Source organism: Notothenia rossii (assembly GCF_949606895.1).
Source record: "Notothenia rossii genome assembly, chromosome: 10".
NCBI classification, from domain to species: Eukaryota; Metazoa; Chordata; class Actinopteri; order Perciformes; family Nototheniidae; genus Notothenia; species Notothenia rossii.
This window is the reverse complement of record NC_136908.1, coordinates 3,490,450-3,502,334: the sequence shown is the minus strand read 5'-3', so window position 1 is coordinate 3,502,334 and position 11,885 is coordinate 3,490,450. Positions and strand designations below refer to the sequence as shown.

Sequence of the window (11,885 nt, the reverse complement as noted above, 5' to 3'; positions counted from 1 at the left end):
TGAAACATGAAAACATTGCAGTCTAATGAAATATTATTTTTAAGAAAAATAAAACGTCTTCAAATGAGATACAATGGCAGTTTCTTCGGTACATTTTTCGAAATCACTCATCTGGAGCTCTGAGCAACATTTTATATAGCATATTATGTTTTCTTTACCATACATAATATTCACATAGCAGACGGTCTGCTAAAATGTGTACACACAGAAGGACATTAAAATATACACACATACATACAGTAGGCTACATGCAAACATACATACATATATACATGCCAACATACATACATACAGACAGACAGATATGCGCTTCAGCAATGCTATAGCGGCTTAAATACACATTTGTGTAGGTGTACACATACGACGAAAGAACACTAAGCAAATCCCTCGTATGTGTACACCTACTTGGCAATAAATCTGTTTCTGATTCTTTTATATTTGAGCTGCTATAACATTGGTTACCTGTAGGTGGCAGCAGTTCACCCAGGAGCCGCTAGTCTACCTCCAAATGAGGCACGCGAAGAAGAAGTCGGCACAGCGACACAACACAACCGCCACTAACTGTTCAAGTTAGAAAGCCACAAACTATGGCACCTTAAATGTAAACAGAAGAAGGAAAAATAAAGACTCTGATAACGTGTGTGATATAGGTACGTTTACAAGATTAACTCACCATTTTGCAAAAACATACCAGGTGCACGCTGCCATGCTAGCTAATATATGCTAGCTAATACATGCTAGCTACAGACAGGAACGTTAGCTCATTTCTAAGCAACGTTAGCTTTCCCATACATTCGTTTTCTGGGGATAAATGTTAGTAAAGACACACATTAGTCATACACAAATTATAAAATTGGATACAAATGTTTTTTATTGTCTCCCTAGACGTTAGCTGTCATGGGAAAAGCTAACTTTGACTTCATTTATTCACCTTTTTGCTAGCTATTTCTTTAGCTTAGTGAGGTTGTATATTGTAGTTTGAGATACTCTAGTGATATATGTCCTTTCGATTGTGCATGTGTATATACGTGCTGCTAATGTAAACACATTGCTTATTATATTTGCATCTTTAAAGTTTTAGTTACAAATAGGATAGATAGATAGACATACTTTATTGTCATTTCAACAAGACACAGAGTGTACTATTAAAACGAAATGTCGTTGTCCTTACAGGAACAGGACAATATAAAAACTTGCTTATATATAAATAAATAAATAATAGTGACATGGTGCTGATACAATGAAAGATAAAGTATGCATTTAAAATATAAAGATTTACTATACATATAAATAAAATAGACATACTATTTAAAAAAGATGTGCTCTTTACACAGCGTAATGTAATCTTTATGTTACTGGTCTACTTGCTGTTCAGCAGTCTGATGGCATGGGGGGAAAAAGCTATTGCAGAATCTGGCTGTTTTGCTCTTAATGCTGCGGACCCTCTTGCCGGAGGGCAGCAGGGAGAACAGAGCATGGTGAGGATGAGTGGGGTCTTTAAAAATGTTCTGGGCTTCTGTCAGGGAGCGTTTCTAAGCGGTGTCTCTGATGGGAGGGAGAGAAACTCAGACGATCTTCTCTGCTGTCCTAACCACTCTCTGCAGAGACTTCCAGTCTTTAGAGTTGCAGTCTCTCGACCAGATGGAGATGCCGCTGGTCAGCACGCTCTCTATGGTTCCTCTGTAGAACGTGGTGAGGATGGGAGGGGGGAGCTGTGCTCTTCTCAACCTGCGCAGGAAGTGTAGGCGCTGCTGTGCCTTCTTAAATAGTGATGGAGTGTGAGTGGACCGGGTCAGACTGCTTGTGATATGCACCCCTAGGAACTTGGTGCTGTCTGTAGTCTTCACTGCTGTGCCGTGGATGTGGAGTGGTGGGTGGGTGACAGTGCTTTTTGTTCCTGAAGTCGACAATGATCTCTTTTGTTTTATGGACATTCAGGATCAGGTTGTTGGTGTTACACCAGTCTGTCAGATGTTTCACCTCCTCCCTGTAGGCCTGTTCGTTGTTGTCCCTGATGAGTCCCACCACTGTTGTATCGTCCGCGTACTTTATGATGTGGTTGGTACTGAACCTGGAGCAGCAGTCTTGGGTCATCAGGGTGAAAAGCAGTGGACTCAGAACGGGGAGCCGGTGTTTAAGGTGATGGTGCTGGAGGTTTTGTTACCGGCCCGAACATACTGGGGTCTCTCTATTAGGAAACCCAGCAGCCAGTTACACAGGGGTGTGTTGAGTCCCAGGGGTCCCAGTTTGTTTACCAGATGCTGGGGGATGATTGTGTTGAACGCTGAGCTGAAATCCAGGAACAGCATTCGCACATGGGTGTTCTTCTCCTCCAGGTGGGCCAGGCTCACATGGAGCGCAGAGGAGATACCGTCCTCCGTAGAGCGGTTAGGGCGGTAAGGAACGTTAGCTTTCCCATACATTTGTTTTCTGGAGATACATGTTGATGGAAACACAAATGAGTCATAACAAATGCTTCTTTGTTGTTTCACTAGACGTTAGCTGTCAGGGGAAAAGCTCACTTTGACTTTATTGATCCACCTTTGTGCTAAAACATGCTAGCTGTTATTTGTTTATTATGTACCATAATGCGAAGTCAAGTGCTTTACCTGTTTCACTCCATCTGTGAAATGCAAAGTTTGAACAAGTATTTAGACCTGGGGGGTCAAACTCAACTACACAGTGGGCTAAAATAAAAAAATTAGTCAAGGGCCGGACTGGTTCAATGTTTATTGCAGAACTTATTGAAATGAACTTATTGCACATATTAAACCTGGAACTAACAAAGCTAAAATGATTGCCTATAAAAACAACATGAAACATTAAATAATCAGTTCATTCATTTCTTATGGCTCTATCTGCAGCTTTTCCAGAGTCATTTCTTATGATTACATTTTCCCACAGGCCAACAACAGCTTCAACAAAACTATTTCCCTCAAAAAGAAACCAAACATGCCCTGTTGTCGTGAGAGAGAAAGTGCAGAAGGAAACATCCATTAAACTCAGTGTGCTGCTCTGTGATGCTAGCTCAGATACTTGGCATCTCATCTTGGGTGCAAGGTCATCAATGTTTGGGCTCAGGCTCTGAGCTGAGGAGACCCTCAGGATGGAGTGAAGGTGTGCGTGCAATATACCGGCGGACCAGATCTAATAGGAATTAGAAATTATCCTGCGGGCCGAAATTAAATCCACCAAGGGCCTGATTTGGCCCCCGGGCCTTGAGTTTGACACATGTGATATAGATACTTTACTCAAGTACAATTACTTATACCACACCGTAGTAATAATAATCGACTTGAAGTAAAAGTACTGCATCGACAATGGTACTGAAGTATAAGTATTTATGTATATATTTTGGAAACTTCTTAGAAACATTGCTGCCCATTAATGTTCTGTAAACCCACTCGGTGTTTTCAATATAATGTTGGATGTTTTCATTTATACCAGATCATCGTTTTTTAAGTATAGAGGAATCAAACGTACATCATTTGCCTACAAATTGTTGTGTAGTATAAGATGAATATACTCAAGGGTAAAGTCAAGGGTGTAACTTTGGTTTGAGAAGTGGGGGGGGGGACAAAACAGGGGGTCCTCCGCAATGAAACATTCTTCTCGATTTAATTCCATTTCCTGCCTTTCTACAAATATATCAGGGACTATGGTGTTAGAAAATCCAAGGAAAGTGTGTAGTGGTACTCTATATGATGAGGAGATTAGTTTCTTTAAATGTAAGTGAAATGCATGGATCTGGAGCACTTTGAGGGTCAAAGGAAGAGATGTATGGATACAGCTCTCAACACTCGTATGAAACAGAACTGTATATATTTCAAAACTCCAAAAACCATTAGAATATGCTCCCAAGCAATAACACATCATTGATCAACTCCTCTCTCCTATCTTAAAGTGACCTAGTCTGCATTCTTTCTTTTTATTTATGCGTATTTTACTAATCACTCCCCTTTCAAACTGTTTTTTTTTTACATTGGAATGATTTTTTAACTTGTTTTTTACAACTATATTAAATAGATGGAAATATTTGTTTACATAGATGACCAACCCGTTTGAGACCCACTGAGATAACTTAGACTAAAGTTTACCATCTAATCACTAATGAGACGTTATCTCAGCCTCTCAGTCCGACAGGAGGACTCTCCCTCTCCTTATTGTTGAAACAGCTTCTAATCTCCGTTAGCTCCGAGCTAGCACCAGATGCTAACAACGTGTGTGTGTGTGTCTCTCTCTCTCTATGTGTGTCTCTCTCTCTCTGTGTGTGTGTCTCTCTCTTTGTCTCTCTCTCTCTCTCTGTGTGTGTCTGTGCGTGTCTCTCTGTGTGTGTGTCTGTTTGTCTCTCTCTGTCTGTCTCTCTCTCTCTGTGTCTGTGTCTCTCTCTCTCTCTGTGTGTGTCTCTCTCTTTGTCTCTCTCTCTCTCTCTCTGTGTGTCTGTGCGTGTCTCTCTGTGTGTGTGTCTGTTTGTCTCTCTGTCTGTCTGTCTCTCTCTCTCTGTGTGTGTGTCTCTCTCTATATGTGTGTGTGTGTGTGTGTGTGTGTGTGTGTGTGTGTGTGTGTGTGTGTGTGTGTGTGTGTGTGTGTGTGTGTGTGTGTGTGTGTGTGTGTGTGTGTCTCTCTCTCTCTGTGTCTGTGTCTGTGTGTCTCTCTCTCTCTCTGTGTGTGTCTCTCTCTTTGTCTCTCTCTCTCTCTCTCTGTGTGTCTGTGCGTGTCTCTCTGTGTGTGTGTGTGTCTGTTTGTTTCTCTCTCTGTCTGTCTCTCTCTCTCTGTGTGTCTCTCTCTCTCTTTGTCTCTCTCTGTGTCTCTCCCTCTCTCTGTGTCTGTGTGTGTGTGTGTGTGTGTGTCTCTCTCTCTCTCTCTCTCTCTCTCTCTCTCTCTCTCTCTCTCTCTCTCTCTCTCTCTCTCTCTCTCTCTCTCTCTGTGTGTGTGTGTGTGTGTGTGTGTGTGTGTGTGTGTGTGTGTGTGTGTGTGTGTGTGTGTGTGTGTGTGTGTGTGTGTGTGTGTGTCTCTCTCTCTGTGTGTGTCTCTCTCTCTCTGTGTGTGTGTCTCTCTCTCTCTCTTTGTCTCTCTCTCTCTCTGTGTGTCTCTCTCTCGAAATGCGCTCGTGCCACACACACAGACGCTCCTCTGTAACGATGAACGCTTGCGTAAAAAAAAAAAAAAAAAACACATTTGAAAAGTGGGGGGGACACAAACAGGATTTTGAAAAGTGCGGGCGACATGTCCCCAGTGGAAACTACGCCCATGGGTAAAGTACAAGTACCTCAAATGTGTACTTAAGCACTTGCTAGAATGGTACGTTAACATTTAGCACTTGATTTGCATTGAAAGGTGTCCTGCAATGCTACATTTCATTTGGCATGTCGGCTTTTGACTCTAGTCACTGATTCAATCACACATATCTACTCCAGCTTACTTTGAAGGAAGACTTGGACAGGATCGTTGTGTATATGTTGATTGGAGAGTGGTGATTTAAAAGTGATGTTAAGAGCTCCTGACCTGTTTCCCCCTCATACAGTGAGTGAACCTCTCCAGGATGTATGCTGTTTACAGACAAGCACACACTCCCACTGCGGTGGAGTTTTCTGTCTACTGCAACTTCATATCCAGCAAGGAGAAGAATTTGGTCGTCGCTGGAACATCTCAGCTGTATGTCTACAGGATTATCCATGATGTCGAGGTAACGGTCTCATTTTCATTCTGCTTCTTTCATTGCGCCAAGCTTTCGAATACTAAATAGTTCAGCTTTAATGTAACATGTATGTCATTCTTTCAGAGTACATCAAAGACCGACAAGTCTTCAGGTATGTCTACACATCATGCCCAACGTATATATTGTACCATTAATGAATAAAAAACACTTTAATAAGTGCATTTTTTCACTCTTTCCTCCGCACACAGATGCAAAACCTCGTAAGGAGAAGCTGGAGCAAGTGGCATCCTTTTCTCTCTTCGGAAATATCATGTCCATGGCCAGCGTACAGCTTGTCGGAGCCAACAGAGATGCACTACTGCTCAGTTTTAAAGATGCCAAGGTACCATTGACTAACACGTGGCCTGAAACTGACTCTCAAACAGCCTATCATTGTTATTCACTGACCTGTGGTTGTGTTTCTTTTCTCACCAGTTGTCAGTAGTGGAGTATGACCCCGGGACACATGACCTCAAGTCTCTGTCTCTGCATTACTTTGAAGAACCGGAGCTCAGAGTATGAAACCAAAACACAGTACACATGTGGAAATAATATCCGACTCATTAAGAAGGGATTAACACTTTATTTACACTTTCAGGATGGTTTTGTGCAGAATGTACATATCCCCATCGTCCGGGTAGATCCCGAGAATCGCTGCGCTGTAATGCTCGTCTACGGCACCCAGCTGGTGGTGTTGCCGTTCAGGAAGGACTCTATCACTGACGAACAGGAGGGCGGAGTTGGAGAAGGGTACGTCTCCATCATACTTTACATTCTTATTATTATTTGTGTGGTAGACATCTCAAAAACCTGCACCAAATATCTTAACCTGTTTCTTAAAGCTCCCATGTCATGCTTTCCCGGTTATCACCCGTCCCCTTGTGTGTTATGAAGGTTTTTCTGCATGTAAACGGTCTGCAGAGTCACAAACCCTCAAAGTACACCCTGTAGCGAGTAAAACTCTAACACAGAGAAGACCTGTCTATGCTGCCCCAGAAGGCCTCTTTGGAGATTTCTCTTTTTCAACTTTTTCCTTCCGGGAACCAAGTGACGTAACGACGACCCCTCCGTGGATTGGTCCAAATTCCTCACACACACACACTCAATCTTTTCTCAGCTGCAGCTCCGCGGCGAGGCTGTGAGTCGGTGTGTGAGCACACATTCAAACTCCCAGACAGTGTGTGTGTGTGTGTGTGTGTGTGTGTGTGTGTGTGTGTGTGTGTGTGTGTGTGTGTGTGTGTGTGTGTGTGTGTGTGTGTGTGTGTGTGTGTGTGTGTGTGTGTGTGTGTGTGTGTGTGTGTGTGTGTGTGTGTGTGTGTGTGTGTGATGGGTTTCGCTGTCTCACAGACGGACAACATTAATAGTACACAAACATTTAAAATGATAGACAAACAAATGGTTGGAATCACAGCACACACACAAACTAAAACAAAACAACAACAACATGATTGATCAATTTTCGATCTTATTATTATTTGTGTGGTAGACATCTCAAAACCCTGCACCAATAATCTTAACCTGTTGATTAAGAGAGGTACAAATCGGGAGTCTGGTAACCTTTAGTCGCAGAAAGGGAATTCATATATTATAAACTCACACCTCTAAGTCTTGAAAATAAATATTGATTCAAGAATAGTTGAGTAAAGGAAAATAAATAAACACATTCGTTTAAATAGATAATTAATATTTGACTCTCTGCCATAGGTCAACATTTATCTGATTCGTCTCACGTGTACATACGATTACATTTTAAGTGAAATAAAAGTTACTCAAATGCTGTGAAATATATTAGAAAGGAAGACAATTAGAAAAGGCAGGTGTGATTATTTCTAAATATTCAGAAATCTGTGTGTATCTGTATGTGTGTATGTTAAACCGAACCCTAAACTTGGTTTGGTTATACCAAAAGGGGGAATCTTACACTATTCTACCTCTGGTAATTGTAAGAATTTGTAGTTTACTTCATTGTGTATCAATGGTAAGAAGAACAATACAAAAATAATAAGAAAATTTAATTTGAATAAATCCACTTTTATCCTGATGATGTTAGTTTACCTTGATCGTGGATCACTAATGTCACTGCCTGGCTCTTGGCCATAACAAAAACGTGGAACGGACACGATATAAGGAAGAGATTTATTGTAAACCAAACAACTAAACAAAAGAGCTACCACCATGGGATGTGTTAATCAGTAAGATCATTAGTGTAGGTGTGGGTGTGTGAACGTGGTGTGGTGCAAGGTGTTGAAGGCCACACTAAGGTGGTGTTTACACGAGAACGAGACGGGTTGTATCCGCTACTTCTGTCGCGTATAACCCGTTCGTTCACATGAGGCCGTAACGGAACCGCGGAAACGGACCCCGCAAACGATAACGTGTCCCAAGGTGGATAGATCTGCAGGCGGAACGCTCTGGGGGGCCAAACGGCTCCGTGTGTACGCCCTGTACGATCATTTCCTGATAACGATGAAGCCATAGCCCCGCCTCTGCTGCTCACTGCTGTAGCATGGTCAGTGGACATGGAGAACTGCTAAATCCACCGCGGGGCATAAACAGAAGGGCAACCATGCTCGGGGGTCTTCTTCGCTGCTTTTGGTGTATTTTGTGGCTGAAGTACAGCGCCACTTACAGGCCCGGCATATGTACTACAGCGTTTCCAGTGGTCTCGTGTGAACGGACACGTTAAATGAGGCGAATGCGTGTGAACGGAAAACTTTTTTGAAAACGAATTTGGTCCGTTTGCGTGTGAATGGGGTCTAAGAGGAAGGGGGAAACAAAAGCATATAAGTCAGGCAGCTGCTCTCAAAAACAGATCCTCCAACCGAGTGAGAGAGCAAGACTCTGGCTCGAGCCTTTCACTCCTCAGGTACCGGCGGCCAGGTGCCATCAATCAGCGCTCATACAGAGAAGGGAGAATCATTAAAGGGACATACACATAACAGGGACAGCAGGGACACAGGGGTCGTCACACTAATCTAACCAAGTCTAATAATAGAACTAGATGTTGTCTAATGCTTACTACACACATCTATGTGATATTGTCTAACTGCAAACTCTTCTGTATCTCATCTGCAGTCCTAAATCCAACTTCCTGCCGAGTTACATCATTGACGTCCGTGAGCTGGACGAGAAGCTGCTGAACATCGTCGACATGAAGTTCCTCCACGGATACTACGAGCCGACGCTGCTCATCCTGTTTGAGCCCAGTCAGACATGGCCTGGGTCAGTGCTCCACAACATCAGACATAACGAGCACTGTCTCTTATTATCCAGTAGATATACGTTTGTTTTTCCTGTAACAACTCCCTTTCCAGTCACATTCGAAAGGCCAACACTCAGGCCACATTGATTCCTTCTACAAATCCCTCAAAACTCACTTTTTCTGTTAAATCCCAAACACTGTTAAAGACTATTCCGCACTTGGTTATCAACTCGGTAAATCCAGCCAGGGTTTCTCTCTCCAGCTGAGAGCGCGCTCACGTGAAAGGGGCGGAGTTAGCAACATGGATGGATCACCAGAGCTGTATTAGATTAACATCAACATGCTTATTGTAGTTGTAAGTGCACTGCAGGAAAGGAGTGAGCAGAGGGTAGAGTTTTCGATTCTTGTTCTGTTTTCTGTGATATATCTTAGAATTTCAGTTGCGCGCGCTACTAAAGAGACGCGTTACCATGGAAACCAAACAATGGTGTAGCTGATCAACAACCCCCCCACCCCACTTTACTTGCACTTTGTTAGGACTACTGTTTCTGATTTTATGTAAAGCGTCTTTGAGCACCAGGAAAGCGCTATCAAAATGAAATGTATTGTTATTATTATTATTATTATTAATATTATTATTATAAGTTGACCAAGTCTAAATTAAGGTTATTGCAAGTAATGCCTTTAGCTTGCTTGACCTGTCCATGATTTCTTTTGTACTTTTGTTTCTTAGCATTCAATTGTCATTTCAGTTTTTTGTCAAATCAAGGAGTAAGCAAGTAATGCCTTTATTTCGCTTAAAATGTCCATCATTTGGTTTTCTTTGTATTTCTTAGAATGCCACTTTTGATTGAATGTTTTCTGATCCTTCTTCCAGGCGTGTGGCGGTGCGTCAGGACACCTGCAGCATCGTGGCCATCTCCCTCAACATAATGCAGAAAGTGCATCCTGTCATCTGGTCGCTCAGTAATCTGCCGTTTGACTGCACGCAGGTCATGCCTGTTCCTAAACCAATCGGTGAGCTCAGATCAATCTCCCATTTGTCGTTTACTCCTAGTTTAAAGGTCACCTATTAACCAAAATCCACTTCTTCATGTCTCTTCTACATCAACATGTGTCCCCTCTTCTTCATGTCTCTTCTACATCAACATGTGTCCCCTCTTCCTCATGTCTCTTCTACATCAACATGTGTCCCCTCTTCTTCACGTCTCTTCTACATCAGCATGTGTCCCCTCTTCTTCATGTCTCTTCTACATCAACATGTGTCCCCTCTTCTTCATGTCTCTTCTACATCAACATGTGTCCCCTCTTCTCCATGTCTCTTCTACATCAACATGTGTCCCCTTTTCTTCATGTCTCTTCTACATCAACATGTGTCCCCTCTTCTTCATGTCTCTTCTACATCAACATGTGTCCCCTCTTCTTCATGTCTCTTCTACATCAACATGTGTCCCCTCTTCTTCATGTCTCTTCTACATCAACATGTGTCCCCTCTTCTCCATGTCTCTTCTACATCAACATGTGTCCCCTTTTCTTCATGTCTCTTCTACATCAACATGTTTCCCCTCTTCCTCATGTCTCTTCTACATCAACATGTGTCCCCTTTTCTCCATGTCTCTTCTTCATCAACATGTGTCCCCTTTTCTCCATGTCTCTTCTACATCAACATGTGTCCCCTCTTCTTCATGTCTCTTCTTCATCAACATGTGTCCCCTCTTCTTCATGTCTCTTCTACATCAACATGTGTCCCCTCTTCTCCATGTCTCTTCTACATCAACATGTGTCCCCTCTTCTTCATGTCTCTTCTTCATCAACATGTGTCCCCTCTTCTTCATGTCTCTTCTACATCAACATGTGTCCCCTCTCCTTCATGTCTCTTCTACATCAACATGTGTCCCCTCTTCTTCATGTCTCTTCTACATCAACATGTGTCCCCTTTTCTTCATGTCTCTTCTACATCAACATGTGTCCCCTCTTCTCCATGTCTCTTCTACATCACCATGTGTCCCCTCTTCTCCATGTCTCTTCTACATCAACATGTGTCCCCTCTTCTTCATGTCTCTTCTACATCAACATGTGTCCCGTCTTCCTCATGTCTCTTCTACATCAACATGTGTCCCCTTTTCTCCATGTCTCTTCTTCATCAACATGTGTCCCCTCTTCTCCATGTCTCTTCTACATCAACATGTGTCCCCTCTTCTTCATGTCTCTTCTACATCAACATGTGTCCCCTCTTCTTCATGTCTCTTCTACATCAACATGTGTCCCCTCTTCTTCATGTCTCTTCTACATCAACATGTGTCCCCTCTTCTTCATGTCTCTTCTACATCAACATGTGTCCCCTCTTCTTCATGTCTCTTCTACACCAACATGTGTCCCCTCTTCTTCACGTCTCTTCTACATCAACATGTGTCCCCTCTTCTTCACGTCTCTTCTACATCAACATGTGTCCCCTCTTCTTCATGTCTCTTCTACACCAACATGTGTCCCCTCTTCTTCATGTCTCTTCTACATCAACATGTGTCCCCTCTTCTTCATGTCTCTTCTACATCAACATGTGTCCCCTCTTCTTCATGTCTCTTCTACATCAACATGTGTCCCCTCTTCTTCATGTCTCTTCTACACCAACATGTGTCCCCTCTTCTTCATGTCTCTTCTACATCAACATGTGTCCCCTCTTCTTCATGTCTCTTCTACATCAACATGGGTCCCCTCTTCTTCATGTCTCTTCTACATCAACATGTGTCCCCTCTTCTTCATGTCTCTTCTACATCAACATGTGTCCCCTCTTCTCCATGTCTCTTCTACATCAACATGTGTCCCCTCTTCTTCATGTCTCTTCTTCATGAACATGTGTCCCCTCTTCTCCATGTCTCTTCTACATCAACATGTGTCTTTTCATCTGAAGTAACAGTCAGAGAATCAGCACTTTGGAAACAGGGCTGAAACAGAGGGGATTATGGGTAATGCTGCAATGATCTGTTT

General features: G+C 42.7%; 2 protein-coding genes across 4 annotated transcripts in view; both read left to right on the top strand.

Annotated features, from left to right (window-relative positions):
- parp10 (poly(ADP-ribose) polymerase family member 10) overlaps positions 1-74 on the top strand; it is a 22,582-nt gene extending 22,508 nt beyond the window's left edge. For both annotated transcript variants that reach the window (XM_079652696.1, XM_079652695.1), the window contains exon 11: positions 1-74. This exon is cut by the window's left edge and continues 1,360 nt beyond it. The gene's annotated coding sequence lies outside the window, so the exon portion shown is untranslated.
- Positions 75-494: 420 nt separating this feature from the next.
- The window catches only part of cpsf1 (cleavage and polyadenylation specific factor 1), a 43,895-nt gene continuing 32,504 nt past the window's right edge, over positions 495-11,885 (top strand). For both annotated transcript variants that reach the window (XM_079652694.1, XM_079652693.1), the window contains exons 1-8: positions 495-650; positions 5,525-5,686; positions 5,783-5,810; positions 5,908-6,041; positions 6,134-6,214; positions 6,297-6,448; positions 8,774-8,920; positions 9,778-9,917. In XM_079652694.1, coding sequence (XP_079508820.1) covers positions 5,543-5,686; positions 5,783-5,810; positions 5,908-6,041; positions 6,134-6,214; positions 6,297-6,448; positions 8,774-8,920; positions 9,778-9,917 — 826 coding nt within the window. In that variant the 5' untranslated portion in view covers positions 495-650; positions 5,525-5,542. The remainder of the gene's footprint in view (positions 651-5,524; positions 5,687-5,782; positions 5,811-5,907; positions 6,042-6,133; positions 6,215-6,296; positions 6,449-8,773; positions 8,921-9,777; positions 9,918-11,885) is intronic.